Here is a 27,199-nt window from a genome sequence, read left to right on the forward strand (position 1 = left end):
GTGCTAACTTTAAAATAAGACCTGTTGTCTTCTTCCAGACTCTTGGACCTTGATTTTCAAATTAAATACAACATTTACTCTAATCTGAACAGAAGAAGAGTTTTGGACTACTGGGTAACAGTCTCCAGCTTAGGGGTTTCATATCCTGGCAAGGAAAGTCCCAGCTGTAACATGTCTAACATGTCCTGTTGGTAGGAAGTGATGTTTGATTTAGTTTCCTCAGAAAGTGGAGTCTCTGTTGTACAATTTTCACAATCACAATGGATGATTGACAATTACCAATAACAATATAATCCCTGCTGTCAGGATTGTGCATTTATGGCAAAATGTTCAAAATTCAAATCAATGTTTTTAAATTTAGTCACTCATCCCATCTGTGATTACAACTCAACTCTAAACCAATAGTTTTGTTCTTACAATTGATTTACAACATTTAAAGTGTCTTTAGATATTTTACAGTAACAAACCAACATATGAAAAACAGAAATCTATCAACACTGGACAAGGATTTATATTAAGAATTTACTTGGCCCTAACAGTTTTATTAGTCAGTATAGATGTTAGGTCATACAGCTCATATTCAAGTGACTCAAAAAAAAAAAAAGAGCAGTTGGACATGCTTCCCAGGTTTTCAAAAACAGTTCTCCCAATTCAAACAAGCTCTCTGTGGTTCAGACTGATAGGAAGATTAAAGTTAAAAGGAAATAAAGCTATCCTTTTGAAGAAGTGTTTTCAAGAACCGAGACAGGACGTCCTGCTGTCTACGAATTGAGCACTCATCTTTAGGGTGCGTTGTTTTAATCTTAACAGTTCCACTGCCCCACTTGATGTAAACTCTGACACACAAACATATCTATGATACTAGAGTTTCTTGTTTCACAGATAAATTACTTTGCACCAAGTGCACTGGAAAAAAAAAACAACAACAAAAAAATGTTGACCATAAACATTACAATAAAAACATTAAAACAAAAATATTACTAGCACCATACAATGTAGGAGTGTTTCAAGAGGATGTGGAAAAAATGCTGAAACACAAGTTTAAATAACCAACATGCAGAGGAAGGTAGGTTATTGTGATTCCTGTTTTCCATTTGAAAAACTTCAGTTGTAATGGAAGATGAAGCGGATCCTAGACTAAAAATAAATGATGTGACACATGAATTCTTGTCAAAACTCAAAGGCGCTTGCTTCATGGAAAAAAAAAAAAAACTTTCTTTCAACTTACACAAACAGTAAGCAAAACTCACTACATTCATTCACAATAAAGCTTATTTGAATTTAGAGCAAAGCTATCTCTAACGCGAGTGTAAGCTTGCAACCCACTTTCTGCTGAACGATCCTGACAACACCGCATTACCGATCTCGTTGAAGCAATTTAGGTCATAAATGACTTCACGATGCGGTGCAGTCCGTGTAAGTGGTCACCATGTTTCCTCTGCGCTGGGTTACAGTTCTGCAGTGCTGCTTCGTTGTACCGTGAAACCTGCCTTCAGTCTGTTTGGCGTTTCTATCGAAAGTAAACATTCTGTCCATGTCGTCAAACATGTCGTCGAGGATCCCCGCCCCGAAGCCACCCTGAAAGTGTCTCCTGCGTCTGCTGTGGGACTCTTTGTGGGATTTGGAGTGTTCTTCGAAGTGTCGCCTGTGACGAGAATGTCTGTTCTGGCTGTAGATGTTGAAGTCCTTAAACATGTCGTCAAAGTTGAAGGTGAAGGGCTGGTGGGTGCCTGCTCTTTGCGTCTCCCCTCCTGTGTACACGTCGTCGCCAAACTGATCGTACTCTCTTCTTCTGCTCTCATCGGACAAAACTTCATAAGCTGCACCAAACAAAGCGACAAATAATTCAGTCAATGAGATTGAAAAAGCAACAAAGGTTACAATTACAGGATTCCGTTATATGAACAGGAAGAAAAAAAAAGTGCATCGGGCACATTTTATATCAACCCACAAAGATGCTTCTCTATTTTTTTTTTAACAGTGCCTTGCGAAAAGTATTCACGCTCCTTGAACTTTTTCACATTATCATATTACAAACACAAGTGCACATGAATGTGAAAAGAAACAATTTTCAAAATTACTTTTTATAAATAGAAATGACTGGGAAGCATTTCGTGCTCAACTCCTGCTACCACCAATGTATGATCCAATTTTTCTCTTGGGGAAACATTTTATGCTGGACTAAACAACTAGTGTCACCAAACATTGCAAACATGCAAACCCTGAATGCATGGAAGTTAAATAATTTGCTAACATTTGTTGCAGTCCAGGTGGGTCTTTACGATATGGATATTGCATTGACAATAAAATCACAGTATATTGTGCAGCCCAACTATAAATCTACTAAGGTTGGAGAACGTGTCAAAAAGGATTATTAGTTGAACACTTACTAAATCTGTAAATAAAAGAACACAATTATTTACAGAAAGACATTCCATTAAAGTCTACCTCATGAACATCTGTCAGAAAATGTTGAAAGGTTGAAAAGTTACTGTAAGAAATTGCAGCTTGACCTTTGATGATTTTAAAACTGCAAACAATCAGTTTGTGGCAAATCTGACGTCAAACAATATCTGCCTATATGTCTGGCTTCACAAACTGCTTACCTTCAGCGATTTCTCTGAATCTTACTTCAGCATCTGGACTCTTGTTCTTATCGGGGTGAAATTTCATTGCAAGCTTATGGAAAGCCTTCTTTATCTGGCGTTCTGTTGCACCTTTGGGCACTCCCAGTATATCATAGTAGTCCTTCTTGGCGAGAATCAGCTCTGTTATCACGAGGACGCATACTGCAAACATCAGGACAGACTGTACAGCTGCCATGGCTACACTGTGCCCTGCATTCAAGAGAAAAAAACTGTGATATAATAACAACAACAATAGATATTTGTCATTTTGAACCTGATACCCAGGCAAACAGCAACAGTTATGTTGCTGTAGATAGTGCAATTATTGTGGTTAATGAGAAACTGACAGCTTATTTTTCGAAGTTGGTCCTAGTAAAAATAGGACCAACGTAAAAAAACAAAACAAAAACCCAAAATTATTTTAAAAAAAAAAAAAAAAAACCAAAATTATTTTTCTCTTAGTGATGTAATACAGCCTCTCCTAGCATAACCTGCTAACATTAGCTACTGTTCTCACGGACTCCTTCAGGTTAGGCTCACCTCACTCACCTTTCTGAAAGCCAAGTGGCGTCCTCTTTCACAGGATCTTTAGATATCTAACCAAAACAAAACCATAATGATGATGTAACGGTATTAATGAACACTATAGACGGAGAGCGTTCAAAACCCGGTAATTTCCTTCTTTTCTTCGCTGGTTTTCTATTCCTCACATCTTTTGCGACTCCTAGTGGTCATTGCTATCATTAGGTCCAGTTCAACTGTTGAAAATATTATCTTTGCGTATAATCAAATTATTAAAAAAGTGTGCACTATGAGGACTACTTGTCTTTATGACAAGTAGTTCATTTTATGGGTAGAGGACGAAAAGGCACATCCTCTGAGATTAAGCACCAAAACTACATTCCTTATACTGTAACTAAGGTTTTAGCCCTTATCCCCGTCCTTACCCACCACTCACCACTGAATAAAGTGGGGCAAGTTTCTCAACCAATCAGTGAGTTCCTTTTATGGGCCAAGTTTTATACAGCCAATAGAGAAGCAGATAGAGCGTCACGTGAACGTTGTTATTCTTTCGACGGTCACCCTGTCGTCATTCTGGAAATTGTCCGGTTAAATAACGTCTAATGTAGTCGGACGGTGGTTATGTTTTTGTGTTAAAGCTAAACAAAGGAGGGCGACACAATGAAATAATTATGGGATGTTTTACCTCATTGAGACGACAGCATAAGAAGACAGGTATGAGTTGTTATGTCTCGAATGGCCTTTATGAAACTAACAAGTTGCGCTAAGCTAGTATCTGATCTGCAGTTGCTTTCAGCTGTTAGATTTAATCTATTTCTCCCGATAAAAGCGACAGATTCTCAAACACTAGTTTCACCATCTTACCATTTCGTCATTATTGCCTCATTTCTGTTTTCGTTTTGCGCTTCCCCCCCGCCCCCTACCTGTGCTTCTTTGTTGTCCATTTGCAGGTTAATGACAGTACGTGTAGATCTAATATTTCATCGGAAGGCGTCTGTCTTCTTCCTCTGACACAATATGAATCATAGATGGGCCCCAAATATCTGGGTGAAGATAGACAGAGCATCTTCTATGTGTCAGACTCATTCTCGCAGGTCAGCGGCTTTACTGCTCTTGTTTGGTACCTCCTCCTGTAGGATCCATGTGCAACAACCTGTTGGCTACCTCAACCTGAGGCACTTCCATCATCTGAAGACTAGAGGCAGGAAGGCATGGATCTTTAAAGCCAGCCAGGTTAGGCAGCGACTTGGACTTCACACCAGCTCCCTGTGTTTGAATACTTCAGCTTCCAGGTGGTCTGCGGGTCTGAGCCAGCACATGTCGCGGGTCAGGAGTACTTTGGACACAGTTTCCAAGGCTGTAAGTGGGACGCACACACAGCTTCTGTCCAAAATCTCTCGCCTCAAGCCAAAGGAACAGACACAGCTCCTGGCCAGTGTTGAATCTACAGCAAAACCTGAGGAAAAGGCAATCACCCCCACTCCTGCTCCCACTGTATCCACTACACCCAGTTCTTCTGCACATGCTGGCCTCTCTACTTCTGCAGCTGCATTTGATGGGAGGACCACTGCTTCCACTACTCCCGCTGGTTCTGCTCAGGTGACTGTCACCTCTGCAATTGTCACTGTGCGTGACGTTAGTAATAAAAAGCTGAGACGAGCTGCTCCCACTGTCAAAGCTACTAAGAAACAGCAGGAGGAGGAGGAGTTTCCTGCACCTCAGAGTAACAATGGGAACAAAACCACTACTTCCAAAGACACTCAAGGACTTTTCCATCCCAGCGCATTTTCAGCCAACCTAGATGAGACCTACAGTTACTTGTCTCATCACATCAACTCTTACTTTGGCAGCGGAGCAAAGACTCAGAACAAGAAAGGCGACAATGTCGACAACAACCCACCTCCCTCTCAGCCTCAGCAACCCTCCGACCTCGTACCTGTGTCCGATAAAGCCGGCCGCGCCGCTCCGGTCACCCCTTCGTCCTCCAAGAAGAGTTTGGGACAGTACTTGTCCTATTCCGCTCCCACTGTGCAGGCATTTGTTGGGAACTACATTGCTCCTCTTGTCCCTAAATTCAGAGCGGGAGAGTCTAAAAGCACCGCGATGGAGGAGAAGAAACCTGAGGCCGTGACGGTGAAACCGACTGAAAGCCCAGTTAGCAGAGAGCAGAGTGCTGCAGAGGAGAAAGCTAAGAAACTTCTGCTCCAACGGGAGAAGGTAGGCCAGCAACAACTGTGTATTTTATGTACGGCACTGTTACTTGAGCAGGGTTCTTATGTTAAACTGTTGTGTGTTTGGAGTCAAGGATGAGATTCTGTGTGTGTGTGTTAGGTTGGATATTTACCTATAGTTAAGTAGAATACGATGCCCATGCATGATGGTTGTGAGTCTATTATTGCTGTTTACACAGGGTCTCCACCCCCCCATCCCCTCCCATCACTCTGTAAGTCAGCTGGTGGTGTGCTTACATCGTCTCTCAGTTCTGAGAATCTGTTTTCAAAAATAACCCCTCCCAGACATTCTGTACACATGCTGTAGAAGTGAAAACACCAAACGGCCAGTTACAGCAAAGTGAAGCTAATAAGCTATAAACATATAAAATTCTTCATATATTAATTTAAATATTTTCTACTGAAAACAAAAGACAAACGTCTTGGTAAACAATACAAAAAAAAAAAAAAGTAATTTTATTACAGGCCACAATTTTAATTCATGTGTTGTGATATCTATATAACACACCACAAAATCGAACTTTTTATTCTCCCCCCCCCTCTCAGATCATAGCCAGGGTGAGTGTGGACAACCGCACCCGGGCTCTGGTCCAGGCTCTCCACAGAGCATCAGACGTCAGGGTCTACATCAGCAGGGTGGAGGACTTAAGTTACCACCTGCTGGAGTTTCCAGAGACCCGTGGTGTAGCAGTCAAGGTGAGGGATCAACAGTCCGTCTTCTTTTCCCCCTTGGTGGGGCCTGTCGATGCTTTCGCAGATGTTTGTCTAGCACAGATTAGTCTGGTTTGCTTTTAGTGCTTAGTGACTGAACTCACAGTGTAATATGACATTCATCTGTTCATCTTTTTGTGATTAAAGTGTAAATGAATATTATAACACTCACCATAGCTTTTTCTTATTAAACACAGATTTACTCTATTTTAATGTTAGCCTTGAAACATAATAAGAAATGCCCAAATGATCTGACATTGTATTGATTACTTTATATTATCATTTTTTTCTCCTCTATCTGCGCTGCTGGATGAGCAGCTGTTTAATGCTGGATGTTTCTGTTATTTATTATTCAGCTGCTATGTAAAGAGTTCCACTTGTTTAGATTAATTTCACTTTTTGCTGAACTGCAGTGTGTCAAAACAAGTTTGCTGTCATTTGATATGCATACAGTAATAATAATGTTATCAGTTGTTAGTTCAGGATGTTATTGAGAGAACATGAGAAACCGTCTATGGATGTTGTGATCTGTCTTTGTAATTTAAATGGAATCTTTGGGTGTACGGCAGGCTGTGTTAACATAAAATTGGCTTCACCGCACTTTCCTGAACTGTAATTACAAATGTAGGATATTTCAAATGATAAATCCGGTTACATCATTTGAGATATGAAGCTGATTTTTTTTTTCTTAAAACAGCCTGCCATATTGGGTACTCATTGCTAGTGTATTTGTTTGGCCTTTAGAAGTGACTTAATTCTTCCTGGAGTAGATTTAACAAGGCATCAACATTTTAGTCTATATTTCCGTGATAGCACCACACAGATCTGGGGTTATCATGATGTGGCTGTCCTGTTCCTCTGCCTGCTCCTTCTTCTATATTTGACTTTGTATAGCTTGTCCATCCATTTCTGTTCATATAATGCCATAGTTGATGAACAGCATCTTTTTGCTCTCTCTTCTTCTCCCCTTTCATGTTTGCCAGGAGAAGGTCATTCCTTGTCTGCTGCGTTTAGAGCAGGCCAACGACCCGGGCTTAAGGGCTGCAGTCAGAGAAGCTCTCGCCTTGGTTGGCTATCATAAACCTGTAAAAGGCCGTGGGATACGAATCCTGTCCATAGACGGAGGAGGTTTACGGTACAGATTTAGCTCTTTTTCTCCTCCTTGCTGCTGAATATGTGTCATGCATCAAACAGTGTCCCGAATCACTAAATATTCAACTGTCCAGTCAGTGCTTTCTGTTTGAATAGACCTTCTGCTCTTGTGTGTCTGACATTTATTCCTTCAGGGGAGTTCTTGCCCTTCAGACCTTACAGAAGCTGGAAGCCCTGACCGGCAAACCCATCCATGAACTGTTTGACTATATTTGTGGTGTCAGCACAGGTATGTTGTCCTTCTGCTCTATTTCACCGTGTGCAGACTGAAAGCATGTTGGTGGATTATGAAAGCAGAGTGCAACACTAAGAAGGGTACCGGCTGAACTGTCAGTGCAGATCGCTAAGTGACCCATTTTGTGGCTCGGCTTTTGCTTAGACCTCAGTTTCCCCGACAGCAATGACCTCGATGTTTAAACGTGTTCAAACATTACATAAAGCAGTGACGTGACGCCACACAGCTGGATGTTAGGCCAGCGTCAGCATTATCCCGTTTGATGAATTGTAGTTCACGCAGATTATTTGACAGGCTTAAATTCTGTGAGCAAATCTCCAGAATGTTATTAAAAATCGCTGGAAAGATTAAAATTGTAAAATGTTGAAACCGTTTTTAAATTGATCTACTACTGGGATAGTTTTACTGCGCTCTAGTAACTGAAAATGCCACAAGAGGGCGCTGTGGGCCTTTTTCAGACTCCTTCTACATAACGCAGCAGATTGAACAGAAGCATTTTATAAGCTGAGCAGTGTTTTTAAGGTTCTCTCAGCCTTAATCTCCAACAGTTGGAGGAGTTATTGTACTTGAAGATTTAATGCATGTTGACAAATAATAATGCGGTCTGTGTGCCAGATAAACTATGCTCATTTAAACCACATCTGCCCAGTTTGATTGCCCACATTATTCTTGTAGATCTAAATCGCTTCTCTCACAGTTACATTGTGCAATTTTAACTGTGTAAGTGAACATTTAGCTTGGCTGTTCTTTATTTAGGATTAAACGCAGAAGCTTTTTTTATTATATACCAATCCAGCACCATATTTCAACCTAGTCCTTTTTTTTAATGGTTTTATGTGTTTTTACCTCAGGAGCTGTCATAGGGTTCATGCTGGGCGTGATCCAAATCCCTGTGAAAGAGTGCGATGATCTGTACCGGAGGCTGGGCTCAGACGTTTTCAAGCAGAACGTGATTTTAGGCACCGTGAAAATGGGCTGGAGCCACGCTTTCTATGACAGCGAGGCGTGGGAGAACATCCTCAAGTCAGTTTCACTGCTGTGGTTCATCGTTGAGTAAATATTGTTAGAGTTATTTAGAGTTAAAATGGCAAACAATTCTTGTTTTTTTTTTGTTTTTGTTTTTTAAATCTTTGCAAGTCATTGACACTGAAGAGCTGTGTTATTATTGATTGGCCATAAAATAAAATAAAATAAAACAATGTTGAGATGATTCCTAAATCAGTCACTGTAAATGTGGGTCTATAATCCAGTCAAAAGTATATATTATAATTCTTTTAACATGCAGTGCTGAACAAAGGGCTAGATGCACCAATAACCTTGTATTTTTTGAACTCAAGAAGTCAAAATTGATCAAAAGTTCCCCCGTCTTTCTAAAGTTCTTTTAAAGTTCTTCTTTGACTCCTACAACTTTGTGAAGCATTTTCAGACTGCATACTAAGACTATTTTCAAAGGAAAAGTGTAAGAACGCTATGTCATGCATTTCAAACCTTTATATAATGTAACGTTTTAATTGGTGGGGGGTATCCAAAGTGAGATGACCCTGTGCAGAAAATTATTTTTCCCCTAATCCCGTGTCTGGTTATGTCACACTTTACACAAACAACTGTTAGCTGTAACTAACAGTTGGGTTTTGGGTTGTCCTGCTTCATCTCAGGCTGATTGAACTCATGACCAGACATTTTCCTTTAGGAGTTGTTTGTGAGTTTACGGTTCCATCATTTGCTGGTCCTTAATCAGCAAAAGAGCTCCAGACCATCATGCTACCACTACCATGGTTGATCTTCGTTTTCGAAAATGCTGCATTAGTTTTTTTTGTTTTTTTTTTTCTCATCTATATGCAGAATAATTTAAATATTAAGAGTAGCAATGAGAAAGCAAGAGCATGTTCTGAATAGTTTAAAAGACAGATAATCAGAGATTGAAATATATATTTTTAGTCTTCTTCGTGTTGTCACATAACATTTCTAAATTCTGTTGTTTTTAGATTTGACAAGGGAGCCAATCACTTCTCCACATGGTTTGGTTTGAACACCTCTTGTCCTCTAATATATGAAGTCATATATGAATCATTTGAAAACTACATTTCCTATTTACATTTCGGTGTGGGGGACAAAAAACAAAAAACAGACAAAATCTATAATATAACAAGCTGAATCTGAAGAGAATTGACATGCTGTTATCCCCCTGTAGGGAGAAAGTGGGCTCCCACATCCTTGTGGAGACGTCAAGAAATCCCGATTGCCCCAAGGTGAGCTTTAGATCCTTTTATTCTTCTCTCCTGTTTGTCCTGCCTTCTTTTTTTTATTAGCTTTTTTTTTTTTTATTAGCTTCACACTCAAAGAACCACCTCTGTTGTTGTTTTCTGAACCTACAGGTGGCAGCTGTGAGCACCATCGTGAACCAGGGGCTTCCTCTGAAGGCGCACGTCTTCAGGAACTACAACCTGCTGCCCGGGGTGCGCTCCCACTACCTGGGGGGCTGCCAGTACCAGCTGTGGCAGGCCATCCGTGCCACGTCAGCAGCCCCCGGGTACTTCCAGGAGTTCAAACTGGGAAATGATCTCCACCAGGTCAGACACATTAGCTCACAGAGCAAATACCTGGGTATTAATTTGTCGTGTTCCTTACAGGAAATCTACGATTATAGACATTCGGTTCTTTACTACCTGCACATTTGAGATGATTTCACATGTAATTGGCTCTACATTCACTCGACGTGCATACATTTAGTGTTCCCAGACAGTTTTAGCTGCTCGTAATTAGAAACAACATATTTCGTCCTGAAAAACCACTCGTGCTGCTTTTTATGCAAAAGCAAATAATTACAGAAGCTGTTAAAAAATGTGCATGCATTAAGGCAGAGACGTCTCTTTCCACGCTGTGCACCACATCCTCTGCCAGCTGACCTTTTCTTGGTTTCTTCCACTTCTTGCTCCTGTGAAGGTTCAATTTTAGCAATCCTTCATTTCAAATTCATCCTCTATACAGTATTCTTCATCTGTGCGACAACGCAGCAGCAGTCCTCTGCTACACACTACAGAATTCATTGTCGGGCTGCCGAATTAAAATGATTTGAGCATTCACGGCTGAGGATGAAAAAAAGGAAAGAATTCAAACAACCCAAAGAAAAAAAACCCCCGCAAAAGAAAAAGGAAACAAGAAACCCAATTTTTTTTTTTTTCCCAACAGTCTTTATTTCCAGTCAGCTACATTTTTACTGGAGAGTGAAGCAGCAGAGTCGTTGTGAGGAACACTTAAATCCATCATCTGCTGCAAAGTGGGATGCATTAGCCAACAGAAACCTAACGAAGCACCTTTCTGCTTTAGCATTTTACTGATCAATATGCGCTCCTCCTTCACTCTGAGCTCAGGCAGAACACAGGGATGATGTTTGTTTAAAAAAAAAAAAAAAAAAAAAAAAACACCAGAAAGGACTAGTAAAGCTACTGCCTTGATGTGTTCAAAATTGTACTACTAAGTTGTTGCAATTAGAAATAAAAAGCACACAGAGGCAAAAATCACAGTTTTCAGCTCCTCATCTGACTGTCATTCACAATATAGATGTAATCGTTGCATCAAAGGCCATAACGAGCTTCGACACTTCTAATTGGAAGCCGGGTTTCGCTGTATATGTGAATTGGCAAGTGCAGGGGTGAGAGAATGAAAGAGACTCGTTGATGAAAACCCACCTATAGCAGGAGATTTCCCCAGCACGCCATCTTCCAGGTTTTCCTCTACTTTGAGCTGCATAATTTATCCCGACCGCTGCGTCCCCCTGCTCACACACACCAGCAATTTGCCTGCTGCATTTGCTTTGTCGGAACAAAGAGACAGACTGTCTAATTGTGGAATCGCTTTTACAAACTCCGTTCGTTTACAGATGCCAAGAAACCTCACGCCGAGTGAGGTTGAGGCGGCGTCAGCAGTTCAGACCACGTGCAACATATCCCACACGTAAAATTAGTTCATTGGTTGTCACTCAGACTTTAGTCCAATAAATCGTAAGAAAATATTTTAAAGTTCCGATTCACATTCTCTGTGTGTGGGTTTGTAATTGAAGCATACGCTGTTTTATTTCAGCTTTGTCCTTGTTTTATTTTCATGCCTTTTCAGTGACGCTTTCGAGTCATCAAAATTAGCCAACTTTTTCAAAACGGAAACATTTGCCATTTTCAAATGCCTGCTCATTAAGCGTTTTATGATTTTTTTAAAAAAAAAGAAAAATCAGATCAAGATTAAGGTAGAGCTACACCAAGCAACAGCTGTGAGCGATTGCTGACTTGATGGGCAAGGACCGAAAAACAGATTCTTCTTCTGTTCAGTCAACGCAGCAACGTTAAGAGCTCCCTCCATTTTCAGCCTATAAAGACATCAATCAACTGCATGTACACTACTGCTCTTTTCATTGGGTTGAATAAAATCTACGTAGAGGTCAGGAACTGGTAATTTGACATATTATGGCAGGTAAATTGTCTGGTGGTTTCAGAACCACTGTCTCTATCAAACAACAATTTTTAAATTGGATTTTAATGGTGAGACCAATAAGACGGCTGTGAATCGGTATTGACAAGGAAAAGTCCAATTGGTACACCTCCAGGTCTGGGAGGTATGCTTTGATGAATAAATAGGGACGGATTCAAAACCAGTTCATCTGTCATTTTGTTATTTGTTGGTTAATTTTTGTACAGTCAAATTTACAATTAACAGAAAATGTACACATAGAAGTGTTTAGGTCTTGTAGTCCATACCAGAAATTTGACCTCAAAGTGCTTTTATGACTTTGTATTTTTGTATTTTTTTGTATTATTTTTTATTTTTCATATAAAACACTTTGAACTGCCTTGTTGCTTAAATATGCTATGCAAATAAGCTTGATTGATTGATCGAAAGAAAACCAGAAACAGGCATGGACACTTTCGCAAGGCACTCTAAATGTTAAACTGATGTAGAAGCTACAGAGGCTTAGAGATTTGTAAAATAGCTTTTTCATTAATGCTGTTATTGGTTTTGATGAGTAAATGGGGATTTCAATTTTTGTTCATTAAAGCAAAGAAGCTAAGAGAGAGAATTTTACTGCAGGTTAGATAGTTATGTCATTTTCTCTTAACAGCACACAGCTTTGAAACTATAAACCACTTCTTTAAATTTTAGATTTAATGCTCGTCAGAGAATAACATTCTCAGAGTAAAACTAATTTTTTTAGTTATATCAATGGTTTCCACAGTTTAGTATCCATATTCATGTCCGTCCAGCTTTAAACGCCATCCAGTCGGATGACTTTATTTACTGGCTACTTGAAGCCATTGACGAACACAACATGCTTTCAGTATGATGTCAGGATTCCCTAGAGAGACAGTCATCTCAGTCTTTCCCTTTACCACCCACAGACTTTTTCTTCTAATTCAAGCCCCAAACAATCACCCCGTTGTGCGGGCGAGCGCCGGAGTCGGTATGCCGTGCGCAGACGGCCAACCGTCGGAAATCTCTCGCCCTGCGTCTGAAGCGAGTCGACGGTTTGTTGGCGTTTCTGCGAGCCTGCAGGCTCATATGTAAATCCGACAGAGCCTCAGCTGTAGTTTCCGATCAGTGACGTTGGAGAAATTGTAACTTGGGGCGAGACTTTTGAAGCAGAGCAGCTGTAGCATTATCAAAGCCTCGCCCTCTGATGCCGTTTCCTCAGAAGGGATGCTTTCTGTAGGGATAAGGACAGAAAAGAGAGATGAAAACGAGGAAGGAAGAGGACTATGTTCCACATCAAGTCTTTCAGTTATCACAGCCCTAAATAACACAGAAGTACAAGACCTCAGGCGCTTCACAAAGGATGCTACGGCATGCGTGGAATGGCGAGAAGGACCCAGTCGTTCCGCCTGGTTACCATGGTATCTGGTGAGGCGATGGAAAGGAATGGGGGAAGATTGTTTTGTGCCCATCTTTACCAGCATTTGGCAAAAAAAAAGGCATTAAACAAGTGACCACTGACACCCCCCAGAGCGACCTGATGAGAGCCCCAGCAGGCCACCATGCTCTGCAGAAAGACTTTACACAGCTGTAAATGGACTAGGTCAGATCGCCGCTCTCATTTTTTTCCACTAATGAAGAGCAAATTTTAAACATTAGCTCAAGAAGACATTAAATCTGGCTTTTGAAAGAAGAGAGTGTTACATAATCAACTTTTCTAAAAGGCCAGCTGAAGAAATCGCAACCTTTTGGAGCTCCGTTTTCACTCGCTCGCTCTCTCTCTCCCTCTTTCTCTCTCTCGCTCCCTCCTTTCAGTGTGAATCTTTTGTTAATAAATTAGGCATTCAGCCCAACAGTGAGGAGAGCAGAGATGTAAAATTCAGGAACAGTAACACGGGATCCTTCTGGAAGCTGTTATGTCTTAGCTGTCCCTCTGTAATAATCTTTAAAAGCTTGGCTATGAGGATAGAGCTTAAACATTTTAGCCCTGCTGCAGAGAACTTTCTCTTTATGTTTGTGCCCAAAGGGGAAAAAACAAACGGACTTACAGAAAAACTATAGGAGGTTTTAATGCTATCAAGCAGACCTTCATCTGATTAAATTTCACACAGAGTGCTTTTGGATTATGTTGTTAATTACTGATGAACCTTTGGGATATATGGGGTGAATGTACAGTGCATTGGAAAAAAATATTTCCAGCCCTTAAATCCCATCGCATTTCAACTACAAGCTTCATTGTTTTTTATTAGGATTTTATTTGTTAGACCAATGAGCAGTAGATAGATTTACGGCCCAGAACTTGGACCGAGTCGGACTGAAATTATTTGTTTGATGGTCTGGTCGGGCTTCTGTGGCGCGTTTAATAAGACTACAATATGTACAGCACAGAAAAGCTAAACGAGAATATATAAACGAAAATATAAAGATGGAAACATGGGCTTTAATAATTTCAACTAATAATCTAAAAGGTGTGCCACGCATGCTGCATGTATTCAGATACCTTCAATTAAAATTCAGTGCAAACGATTGCCTTCAGAAAGCTCTTTTGGTAAATGGTGCTCACCGGTGTATGATTTGATCTCGGTACAAATCCACCAGTTTTCTAATGATCTCTGAGGTTTGCTGGAGCTCATCAGTGATTAAACAGCATCGTGAAGACCAAACAGAGAGGTTATGGGTAAGTTGGTGGGGAACTGGTTTGGTTCTGAAACAATATTGTGAACTTTTAACGTCTCCTGGAGCGTGGTTCAAAAGTGTGGCGTAAACTGAAATCTACCAAGACGTGATTGTCCACATAAACTGACAGGCTGGACAAGGAGACGCCTACGGCTCGGGTCAATTATGTAACTGCTAACTGTACTCTACAAATCTGGCTACAGTGGAAGAGCGGATGTAAATGCATGCGGATGTTTTTGCTCGTGTTGAGACACATGTTTGTGGATTAGATTGGTCGGATGATTATGCAGACACTCTGGTGTTTAATAGCTCTTGCAAATCTTCCCAAATCTTCTACTCTGACAGTACATCAAGCAATGAGGAGACAGATTTTTTTTTTTTTTTTTTTTTTTTATAACAGCCGCGCCTCCAGATGTAATTCTCCAGGGTAGTCCACAGCTTTAAATCTTCAATTTGAAGTTTTATTGAGATCCAAATCTGTGCTCAATATGAGAAGAGCATGGAATTAAATTTATATTGTAAAGTAGGCAATCATTACATGAGCTCCATGCTGTTATGGAGTGAGGACATAAAGGAGCAACTGAGCCAAATCAATCTGAATCACTCCACAGATTTTCAGTTCGAGCTGAACGAGCACAGCCGGCAAATCTGATTAATCGTTTAATCAGAAGGTATTTGTGAATTCAGAGAATGTCTAGGAAAGAGCCTGTCTCACTTACTGTGTCTCCCTGAGGCAAAGTCGAAACATCTACACATGGATTCCTCCTCTGTTTAGAGCTTGAGAGGATGATTTGAACCTTACCATGACCTTTGGCATCTGTGGAGCTAAAGGCCAAATGGAGAACCGGTCGGCGTAATTACATAATATGGCATGAAGACCTCTCACTTGACCTGTCCACCACATTGGAATGATACTCTCACAGATTCTGCTCTCATCTTTGCTTTTCACAATGGAGTCTTTCATTGTGGTTTGGATTCCACTTGACGAGGGGAATTTCCTAAAGTCTCAGTTTTTTTTTCTTTCTGATTACATACAAATACACCAGGATTGGGAATCTTAAGAGACCTTATGATTCAGTTACCACTCAGAGGGCTATGATGCAAATGGATTATTAACGTAACAAGGTTCCTTCCCCTCCTTGCCCCGAAATAACACAACAGCCAACGATCACATTCTAATAATGTAGAGCCAAAGACACTTCAGTTGAGCAAAAAAGAAGAAGAAATACCTCAGACAATAAAATTCACAAAACATTTGTACCAGCAGCTCTGACAGAAATGCTTACGGACCTCAGCACATTTCGAACTAACATTGACGGCTGACCTTATTCACAGGTAAACAGCGAAGCCTGCTTTTCTTACCTTATCCGACATTCCTCTGCTACTTGCAGTTATAATTCATTTAAAGCTGTTTGTTGGGCTCTCAATCACTCTTCTCTATTGGAGAATGCAACATTTTGTTTGTAGTGATTGTCATGACTTTGTTCTCGTCTAAGTGTTGTTAATTCCCCGAGTCCATAGTTCTGAACAATCCTAGAGCAATCCTAGAAGCTTTAAACTTTTTCTGGGCTATGGTGAAGCCTTGAGATCATTTGCTCAATTGTCCTTTGGCGAATGGTAGCAGGCTACTGATAGCTGTTTTATTTCCACTTGTGGGACAAACAGTGAAAAATAGTTTCTGATATATGTTGTAATTCTGAATATTTCAGATTCGTCTTACAAAGCTTGAATTTGGCTCAAAACATATTTTCCTCTTCGGTGGGCATTGGGTGAGAGGTGGAGCACTTCCTTGATGGGTTGTTCATCTATGACAGGACAACATAGACATCCATGAACGCACACACCGTAGGGTCAATTTTAAGAAACCAATTATCGAACATGCATGTTTCGGGAGTGTGAGTACCCCCAAGGGAGAACATGTAAAGTCCATTTAAAAAGACCTTCAGCCATGACTTGAGCCATGGATCTTGCTGCTTATTAGTTTTATGACCCAACAGTAATTTTAATAACAGGTTTGAGCAACAGGAGAAGAAGTTTATAAAACACTAGAGACCTCCACCAGCGTGCCAGAGGACCCACTCAGGTTGCTTCTTCAGCTCAGCTGTGTCTTATCTGGACAGCACTGCTTTAGTCAGCTACAGACCGGACTGTGGTGGTCATTTTGTCATCTTGTTCAATTTTAGCAGGGCTCCTGAGGTCTGAGGGTAAGCAGAGTCTCATTGGAAATAAAACAGTCAAAATAAAGGATCAGCTCACATTAAAACAACAATTTTATTACTGCGCCACATGTAATGACATTGGCGATTTCTTGCACAATAAAGTACAATGGAGACTATTTTGAACACTTAATTATCTACTGTGAAATGAAATGAAAAAGAGCCTTTTGTGCACAACAGTCAGGTTGTGAACGATATCAGTGGATGTCCAAGGCTTATGTAATGCTTCTCTAATAATCCCCTAATTAACTATGAAAAAGGACTCTCATTTGTGGAGCTTCATTGTAAATCATGGCAGAGCTCAGTGCCCTGTCCTGTCCCTGTCAAAGAAGCCCAGAGGAGGAAGTATAATGACCACAGTCACTTTAGTGGAGCTGTGACAGGAATGCCACACCAGACGCACAATGTAGTTTCACTTCATTAAGGCTTAAACAAAAGGTGTCTTCATCTTCCTCCTTTGGCTGCTAAGACAGGAGTTTACCCACACTTTAGAGTGAGCAAGATATTGAGAAATAGAAGCTGAGCGGAGAGGATAAAGTTTTCTGTCCCCGTTAATGTGAGCTGACATACTCTGGGGCATGAAATTACTTTTTCTGATCCTGAAGATAGCACCTCTTTCCCATTCAGCTCAGGCCTTCAACTCTGAGGCAGCTTAAAGCGGGCACAATGAAGATAAGCTGCCCAAAATTAATGAGAACTGATAGATTTTTAACAAGAGCGCATGTGACATCATGCAGATGTTCAGGCGTTGCTCGTGGACATCTTGGCAGGGCAGGGCTACAGATTTAACTGAGCTGATGGTGAACTGATCTCCAAAAGGCGTAGAGCTCAAAATGAAACATTATTTTCACAAACTGACTATCTGCCAATGATTTAACTAGCAGATTAATGCCTTGCTGGTGTTTGTGTTCCCACAGACACTTTGGCTCTTTATTAGATTGTAAGAACTGCAGCTTTCACACAGTCACAGCAAGAAAAGGTCATAAAATGCAAATTTCTGGGTTTCATGAATTATCTTAAAACCTTATTTCAACAGTCAACAGCCATTAGCTTCTCTCAAAAGAAATAATGATACTAGAAAAAAAAAATCACACTGGCAAATGATGTTTTAGTAAGTTAGTAAACTTTATTTACATAGCACCTTTTACAGGTCAGAATCCCCAAGGCGCTTTAGAAGACGACTTGGTGGAGTTCACATTGACATGCGGAAGATGAAGCAAACGTTTTGTTTGTGAACAGCTTGTTGGAGCATAGAGACTATAAATATTGCCTTTTTCTGTATGTCTGTATGTCTTCCTCTAAATGCCATAGCAGTCTTGTCCATTTTGAAATCTTATATCTGCTGTAATTGTTGATAAATGAAACATTACAGCACTTTTGTCTTAAGTGTAGACCTTACACTAGAGACAAAAAGAAAACAAAAATATATGTTCAGTTTTAGTTTTGATATTTATTGATACGTCCATTGAACAAGCAGTGGACAAAATGGTAAAACTAACATTCCCGACCATACAGACCGTTTTGGGGGGTTTAAAACATCATTAATTATTGTGACAACGATGAATCAAAGTTTTTATCATGATTAGACATTTAAAATGATAAATGATGCCTTATACGATAAATGCAACCCCCCCTGCATTTACAAGGCCACAGGATAATCCCAGGCTTGCTTTGATCCTCTTGAGCAAATAACTACCAGCTTCCTACAAAAAGCGAGATATACAATCAAAACAAAGCACCGGGTGTTTCAGGAAGTTGCATTTCAAAGTTAGAATTTCTCTCGTTTTGATAGAAGTTTAACCTCAAAGGGGAAACACATCCATCAGAGAGCATCATTTGACGGGGATGAACCCTCCGAGGACTTGCATCTTGTGACACATGGCAAATTGCAGTTTGAGCAGCTTTGGTCTCGCAAATCCTTATAGATGGAAGCAACCTCTGCCTCGCGTCACGTTGCCGCTTTGACCGGCAGCTGGAGTTTGAGAGCTTTGCAGATCGCCGTTATAAAATGCATTGTTTCTAAATTCAGTGCAGCAAATCCAGCAAACAGATTTTTCTGCACCTTCCACGGTGGTTTGGTATCCGTAAAGCTGACTTGTTACTTCATGCTATAGTTTAAAAAAAAAAAAATGCAAAATTTGAATCTGTGTGTAATCAATAAGTCATAAAAAAGAAAAAAAAAAAGAAAATGTATGCTCTGAATTATCCAAGCAGGTGTTTTGCAATGGAGGCAACATTCGACCATGAATGCTGTAATGTTGCTTGCCTTGGCACACGGTGTGAAACGAGCCACTGTTCCTCTGAAGCTGCCCTCCGGCCATCAGCACGGAGAGGCCATAACTGGACCCGGGCTGCTGCCTTAATTGACACACAGTTCAGAAAATGGAGCCTCACACAGCGCGAGTTGGCGATAAGAAAACTGCTTAGTTGTTTTGTTTCCAGCTGGGCTTGCCTGGTGCCCTCTGCAGTAAGTCACGCCTTAGTCTCCATCAGGAGCATTTCCAATCCAAGCGTTTTCCCCCTTTCCTCCAATTTCTTTCTGTCTTTCTTTGCCAGCCGAGCTGCCGCTGCTGCATAATGATGTGCTTTGGACAAATGTCCACCTCAGCAGTTCTGCTGTGCTTTGTGGCAGAGTTAAGCCCTCTTTGTGGGACTTTTCTCTATTGGCCTGTTAGACCAATTATCTGTCACACTGGTTTGCTTTAGAAGTATTAGCTAATGTGTAGGTTTACTCAGAAATGACTCGCGCAGTATGTTTTAAAAGGAATGATTCCCATCAACTTCTAAGATGTTGGATATGATTTAAATTCAGAAAAGAAACGTACTCATCCTTTAGTCTATTTTTGAAAGTCTTTTCTTTGTACAAAGACCAGAATATCATGAAACTAAGCAAAATATAAGCCATAGGTTACATTTGAAGAAAAAGAGAAGCACATTTTGACTCACATAGGGACTGAAGTAAATACAGGTTCCATTGTCCTCTGTATTTATTTGCATCGCTGGTAAATATGTTAGGTCTTTAAAAATAAATAGATTTTTATGGCATAATCAGCATAATCTCACACTAACAAATGCAGGCACATGACCTCACTAATTTTCCTCCTCATTGTGCATAGCGGCAAGATTTACTTGAACCTATAGTCACTTTCCCAACTTCTGAAGATCAGCACCTAATTTGCTTTATCGGCATTCTCTTTTGTCTTTCCCATCATAAGGCGTAAAAATTGGCCCCTGTGGCCCACGTCCAGACCCAAGGGAAGCGGGAAGTTTTGCGTATCATTTCCTATTACAAGATTAGATTTTTTTTAAATGTTGGCTCAATATAATATTGCGAATCAGTAATTGTAGAAACAGATGCTCCATCATTATAAAAGCTTAAAGGCCAAATCTCTGCAACATTAAAACTACACTGATACTAACATATTGTATTTAAATAAGTCTTTACAAGAAGTGGCAATAAGAGCAGAGTGAGCTCTAAAAGTATTTTCATTTTTTATATTGATTGGCTTAATGCAGGGTATTGAATGTGCACTATAAGTCCATGGTAAATCAAAGCAGACATCGTTATGATGCATTATCTGTAATCATTATGAAAATGTTAACATGCAAACAGTAGCAAATAATCCAAGACCCTTGTGTCTGGGACATGCTGACCATCCCTCATCTGCCATGCTGTTGCATGTGTATTTGATACTGTATCCGCTCTTAATGTCGTCCAGGCCGTCTGTGCTGTTTTCCTGATATTTGTACTAATGCAAGTGTCTTTTCAGGCAGTTCAAATATGTTTTTCTACTTTCTATACTCTCTCAAATTTTCTGCAGATGTGTATGTGTGTTTTTGTTAGACCTTTAAACGACCTATGTTGACACACCCACATAATTATACACATCGACTCAAAGCAAGAATGCTCTTTCGAATCAAACATCCACGTATACCCAGTCATATGAGCAAGCACTCTTCCCTTTGCTGTGTCCCCAGACACTAGGGGGCCCCTGCGGCTGCCCCCCGCCGGGCCTCTTTAATGAGGACTGGCCCCGGTGTGTTTGATCCTGCTGCCAGCTCGCAGCCCTGTGGCCCCATCAGCCTCATGCCTATTCAACAATCCCCACAGCCTCTACAGTGACTCCCCCCAGTGCCTTGGGTACAGTATGGATCCAAAGCAAAAGCTCTCCCAGGCGCCTGCTTGGTATCAAAGCTAGCTGAGATGAAAATGTGGAGAAGGGATGAAAAAAAAAAAAAAAAAAACCTTAACAGTTTAGCTCTGTTTTTTTGTAGATGTTCAAGCAGCTCCTCAGCTGTACATTGATGCTTATTTTTATTATTATTTTTTTAAAAGTGATTAAATAAAAAACAAGTCTCTTGACTTCAAGAATCTGTTCATGCTTTTAGATTAATTTGGGTTTTCCTTCTGATCATCTTGTGATATCCGGTCTCAAACACAGGACTTCTTCTGTTTCTGCTCAGGACGGAGGTCTGCTGATTAACAACCCGACAGCGCTCGCGATCCACGAGTCTAAGTGTTTGTGGCCCGACACGCCGCTGGAGTGTGTCGTGTCGCTCGGCACAGGACGCATCGAAACCGCCGGCAAGACCAGCGCCACTTATACGAGCCTCAAAACGAAACTCGCCAACGTCATCAGCAGTGCCACAGATACCGAGGGTAGGTGACACAAAATGTCAGAAAAACTGATCTTAAGTCAGACAAAAATTTGAATGTACCGTATTGTCTGCACATTACGAGCTCTAGAATAAATTATTTGTTCTTTTTTTTTGTATTGCAAAATTTGAAGATAAATGAATATTACAATGAGACCTCTTCAATTCTGTCTATTTCCAAAAGAATATGACAAAACCAAAATATTAAAGATTATAAAGGCTCTTTAGAGCTTTAAAAGGAACCTATTGTCACACTACTGTTTTACATTATATTTATGTATTGACTTGGGGGAGGTGAGTTGAAAATGAATTTTGAACACTGTATATTTTCCCTTCCACTTTCCAGTTACGCACTTCTCTGCTCTGTCCTGTTGCAGACATGTCAAGCTAAAGGGTCCTAAGAAGCATCTGGCCCACGATACAATTTCATAAATAGATTATTAATGGTTCACCAATAGCTTTGTAGCGTTTACACCAATCACACTACATATCCCATTATTCACCACAACAGTTGCTCACAGCTCAACCTGCACCTTTCCCGCGTTGTCAAATAGTTACAAACCAAGTCAGACTTGCGAGGTTTCCAAGTGCACATTTTGCTGATGAGGAGTTTACTGAGTTTGCAGAGCACCGCTGACTTTAACGCACAATCTGAAACTGTTTATAGAACCACAGCGCAACAAGGTAAAGCGGTCCACGTAGCTTTAACTCTATACGCCTGAGACGATACCCCATCTCCACATTCAACCTGCTCAGAAACTCGACATGTTTGGCAGCGTGATATGCCTCTGAGAGCAACTGTTCTCTGTAAGGAAGGCGAAGCAGATGTGCGATTCCACACCACAACATGAAAAAACAAATGCTTCTCGGAGGAAGCAAAACATCTCTGTGTTGAGACATTGCTGCCATTGTCGTGTTTTTTGTCAGGTTTTTCCCAGACTTTTCATAGAGTAAATATATATGGCACTTGCTGGAATCAATTTGTGTTTGTTACATTTTTTCCATCTGCTCAAATTTTTTATTCAAGTTAAAACAAATTTATTTTACATTTTTGAGTGAATGTTAATCCTGTTTGACCGGGACATAGCCCATGCCTGAAAGCTTTTGTAGCGCACTATGTTATGTGTGCAGTGTCTAAAGTTAAACATAGAACACTATTAGGACATATGCACAAAACTCTCTTTCCCCTACAAATTGTGGTTTCTGTGAGTTCAGTGCTGAAAAAGGACTGCAGTTTATCTTTGTCCAAGATGGATCCCGCTGCGGCCCTGTGAGGCTGCAGCCTCTTAATGTCCTTATCACCTCTCGACATGGGCACTTCTGCCGTGCCTAAATTTGGCTCATCCTGTCCCTGTTGATGCTGTGGTGCAGGATGCGACCCAGTTGCTTCATTGGACTTTTCTTTTTTCCTCTATAAGAAATTACAACCTCATCTTGTTAGCTGGCTCTTTTTTTTTTTGCCCTGAAACCAGCCAATAAATTATAAAATATATAATCTGTCACAAATTTTTATTTATTTCTCTTTTTTTTTAAGGTTTGTCTTCAAGGCCCCTGCTTAGTTCAGGTCAGATAAAACTAAACATGGCATGATTACAGCCTGTTATGGAGCGGACTTTAACTTAATGGACAGCACAGTCCTGAGCGCAGTGTGGCATCGCTCTGAATGTTAAACATGTCTTGGAAAGCTGACCTTGGGTCAGATTTCTCCTGAGACCACCGGTCACTCTTAACCCTTTACACATTCCTTGTTGTGGTACTGGGAAGTGAAGGTGGGCTGTTTGTGAACAGATTAGGATGCTCGGAGTGTCCTCAGCTCTGCATAAGGAATCCTGGCTTGGAGCCAGTTGTAATGTTTATGGATGCTCTTTGTATTTTGAGACCGATGCTTTTGTTCAAAACGTGCCATCATTTATAGTCTGCGTTGTTTCTTAAAGGTCCCGCTCCGTTACTGCGGATGAAAATTTATTCTTTTTAGAGCCAGCGGATGCGTGTTTATGTACTAAACAATATGCCACAGTGCCTACCTTTTAACTTCGTCTGCTGATGGGAAACCCTGGTTGCTCTGTACTGTTTCACACAGCACTGTCTGATAAAATGTCAGCTTTGGTCTCATCTGGTCAGAGCACGTTTTTTTCACACCTCTGTTGTGTCACCTACGCGGCTTGTGGTAAACTGCACTCAAGATTTCTTCTGAGTCATTTCAATGATGGTATTCTCCTAGACACTTCCCATAAAGGCCAGCTTTGTGGACTGCACAAGCCCAAACCTGTCTGTTAACAATACCCTTCCTTGTGCCCTTATTTCTTTCCCCCCCATTTGTCTTTGTTTTGTTCCCATCTTTGTGTCCTACCGCCATTCCTCTCTTGTGTCACTCTGTCTTGCTTGAGTCAGTTTCTCCCTTCCTTGTGCCTTTCCTTTCTTTACTTTCCATTGTCCCCTTTCCTTTCTTGTTCTTCCCTTTTCATTCATCCTTGTGTCCTTCCTTTGTTCGTTCGTTCCTTCCTGCCTTCCTGAAATGATTTGAATTAGGTCATCTTTAATTTTGCAGGAGCTTTTGGAGAGTCTGCTGATGCTTAGGATCTGCAGACCACCAACTCAACCTCACAATCACAGCTCCATTCATGATTAAAGATTCTGTTTAAGGGTGTCGATAATCGCACAGTGTGAACCCGATTTGAGCGGCGCTAATCCTTATAATATAACGGTATCAATTTGAACATTTTAATGATTGTTCTTTTTGACATGTTCCAAGCTGTCAGTGTAAGGTACTTACCCTAACCCTAAAGTTCAAACTAATATACTTTGACTATAAGTAGACAAACCCTAACAAGCTGAAATGTTTGCTAATATTATTTTTTCAGGGTTAGACTTTTTAAGACTCTTTGATTGGTTTTGACAACTAAAATAAAGTCAAGAGAACTTTCCGCATGTCCTCCCAATAAACTGCTAGACTTCTGCAAAGCCTCGGAGGAGAGCGGCGGTTTCGATAATGGTTTCCTGACATTTGGGGGGAAACGCATACAGAAATACGAACACAAATCTTTCTGGATCCATTAGGTGTGTTTACACTGTTTTTTTTTTCTTTTTTTTTCCCCACTGCTCTTTCGCTTGAACTGAAAAGCTGTTGATTTTAAAACCAGTCATGCAGTGCAGACGGAGACGGCTATGGGAGATAAGTCGAGCATTTTCTCTTGGACCTACCTCAGGCTTTCAGCTCCAAATGATCACTCAGTGACACATCTAGTTCTGTCACAGTCCTGACAGGCAGAATTTGGCTTCGCTTGCACTTTTCGCACCAAACACAGCTGTTGAATGTTTGTACATACCGAAGCTATTACCAGGTTCATTAGTGCGTGGTTACTAGCTTGTTACTCACCAGGCCTCACTCTGTGTGTTTCCGCCCCCCCAGAGGTTCACGCCATGCTGGACGCCTTCCTCCCTCCCGACACCTACTTCCGCTTCAACCCCTTCGTGAACGAAGAAGTCCCCATGGACGAAAGCCGGCTTGAGAAGCTCAACCTGCTGCAGGCCGAGGGCCTCCGTTACCTGGAGAGGAACGAAGAGAAGCTGAGGAAGGTCGCTCGCCTCCTCACCCGAGAGAAAAGCTCCATCCAGAGGGCGACCGAGTGGGCCAGGCTCAGGGCTGACATGTACAACGGCCTAACCTCAAAGCTGTAGAAACAAAAGGAAGTGACTTTTCCCAGCCCAAATCCTCCACACAGTCTACATTTAACTTTATGTCATGTTACCATGGTTACTGTAGCATAGTTAATGTCTTTTATTTTTTTTACCAATAGCTGTAAAAAAGAAAAACAGTGTGAGATGCATATAAAATGCCAAACGCCTTCTCTACTCACCAATACTTTGACAGATATTTCTACTGTTGATGTGCCAACAGCTCTAGCACGTCCCACATAAGCAATTTTTTTTTTTTTTTTTTACTGCCAACAACTTTGGCAGGGAGCAATTATCTGGTTACTACGTGTGTATCACTGATTAAGCGTGGTTTTTAAATTAAAAATAGTGAAGTTTGAGGAAATCCTCAAATATAAATCTGAGCAACGCTGTCAATAAGATTTAGAGGCGCTGCGCCTGTTGACTTCCCTCCTTAAATTAGTGAAAGTGATATGAAGCCAAGGCCACTAGAGAGTTGGCTTCAATTAAAATAAAAACTTGAATATATTTAAAGCGTAGAAATTACGAAGCTTGATAGTTTTATGCCTGTTGGGTGTTATTGCTAAATTACACTAATATCCCTTGTTGCAGATTTGCAAAAGAATAATTAAGCTACTTCCGCACAATCTCATATTACAGTTGAATGAAGCGGCTGAAAAAAATAAAATATTTACAGCGTCGTATAATTTAAGGAGTTGTAATGTTTCACGTGAGCACTTTTTAATTATTAGCTTTCTTTTTTTTTTTAAAGTTACCTGCCAATACTGATTTTTAGCTCACTCCAATTTCTCTTCCAGTAGCTTAATTACCACCGTTTAAAGTATTTTTTTAGGCTTAAGCAATGAGCAGTTATTAAATATTGATATTTCAGCAGCAGAGATTTCTTTAAAGTACACAAGCTGGAGAGCAGTTGCTATAGAGTAGGGTCATACTAATTTAAAACAAAGACAACGTTGTTACATGTTGGCTTGTCAAACGTTGGTTAGCATCATTTATTAGCGACTACCGAGGTAACCATTAGTAAACCTGCACTCTCTGTGCCTACTTCCTAAAAAACATATATGGTTACTTTAAAGTTTCCAAAAGGCTGCTAACATTTCCAAATGCGCCCTGTTCCATGACAGAGACTCAATGGGATAAAACCGAGCAGCTCCGTTAGTTGAGCACCACTTACCGTCGTAGCGGCCTCCTCAGAAACTTCCCTTTCCTTTTGAACACCTTTTGTGCTACATCTGACTTCATTCTTCCCTCTGTAACAACTTCAACATCGAAGAGTGTTATGTGTCAAGAAACGACTCGTTTCGTTATAACTGCAACTATCTCTCATTTTTGTGAAAGATAGTTAATCAGGGTCAAGCTGAGGTCCTATGCTGCAGGTGACATTTCCCAGCTATGGGTAAATTGTGTGTGTAACACAAATGGTAGATGAGGGTCAACCTCAGGCATTACAAGTATTACAAATGTGTTTCTAATATAAATAAGATGCTATAGAGAGAATGCAAATCACAGATGTGTTATTTAACAGAGATCCAAAGCATGTCTGTCATATTGTTGTTGTGTTGTTTTAACTTTAGAGTATTTAAAGTTGTTTCAAACACTTTTCTATTGACTGGGTGTTTGGTTCTGCTTACATGTTGTGCTGTCATCAGCTTGCCCTTTTTTCTTTGATGTCTCTCTCGCTTCTCATCTAGCTCTGTCGCAGTTTCTTCTCTCCCATACTGTAATGTTTTCTGAAATGATGCAGCTTGTATATGACAGATGTTTTTTTTTGTTGTTGTTTTTTTTTTTGTTCTGCTGTTATCGATTTGCCACAGTGGAAAAATGGGTCTCCTCTGTTTGCTGCTGTATAAGCAGCAGTCGTCCATTTCCAGACCCAACCAGGTCAAGCACTGTGTAACCGACGGAGTCGCTCCCTGAGGGACCCTGAAGTAAGACGGCTACTGATTTCGTCCTAATTGTTTTAATTTTACCGTCCATCTCGTGTTGGTCCAGTGTAAATACTGTTTGAGAATATAATTAAAACCCACCGCTGAACCATAA

At 40.6% G+C, this 27,199-nt stretch overlaps 2 protein-coding genes across 3 annotated transcripts; one reads left to right on the plus strand and one right to left on the minus strand.

Moving 5' to 3' along the window:
* Positions 1-302: 302 nt before the first annotated feature.
* On the minus strand, positions 303-3,414 carry dnajb9a (DnaJ heat shock protein family (Hsp40) member B9a). 2 transcript variants are annotated; one of them, XM_016668773.1, is made up of 3 exons: positions 3,168-3,414; positions 2,607-2,837; positions 303-1,820 (listed from the first exon to the last, which is right to left on the minus strand). In XM_016668773.1, the coding sequence occupies exons 2-3, from the start codon at positions 2,821-2,823 to the stop codon at positions 1,396-1,398; spliced, it is 642 nt and encodes a 213-aa protein (XP_016524259.1). In that variant the 5' UTR covers positions 2,824-2,837; positions 3,168-3,414; the 3' UTR covers positions 303-1,395. The 2 variants fall into 2 exon arrangements, with proteins under 2 accessions (XP_016524259.1, XP_007546719.1); XM_007546657.2 differs by having other exon boundaries at positions 3,177-3,412.
* Positions 3,415-3,681: 267 nt separating this feature from the next.
* LOC103134425 (calcium-independent phospholipase A2-gamma-like) lies at positions 3,682-27,199 on the plus strand. Its single transcript, XM_007546658.2, has 10 exons — positions 3,682-3,863; positions 4,100-5,366; positions 5,927-6,076; positions 7,075-7,226; positions 7,378-7,472; positions 8,330-8,501; positions 9,670-9,727; positions 9,854-10,048; positions 21,293-21,488; positions 24,894-27,199. The coding sequence occupies exons 2-10, from the start codon at positions 4,167-4,169 to the stop codon at positions 25,160-25,162; spliced, it is 2,487 nt and encodes an 828-aa protein (XP_007546720.1). The 5' UTR covers positions 3,682-3,863; positions 4,100-4,166; the 3' UTR covers positions 25,163-27,199.

The sequence above is a fragment of the Poecilia formosa genome, unplaced genomic scaffold (assembly GCF_000485575.1).
Source record: "Poecilia formosa unplaced genomic scaffold, Poecilia_formosa-5.1.2 Scaffold17, whole genome shotgun sequence".
NCBI classification, from domain to species: domain Eukaryota; kingdom Metazoa; phylum Chordata; class Actinopteri; order Cyprinodontiformes; family Poeciliidae; genus Poecilia; species Poecilia formosa.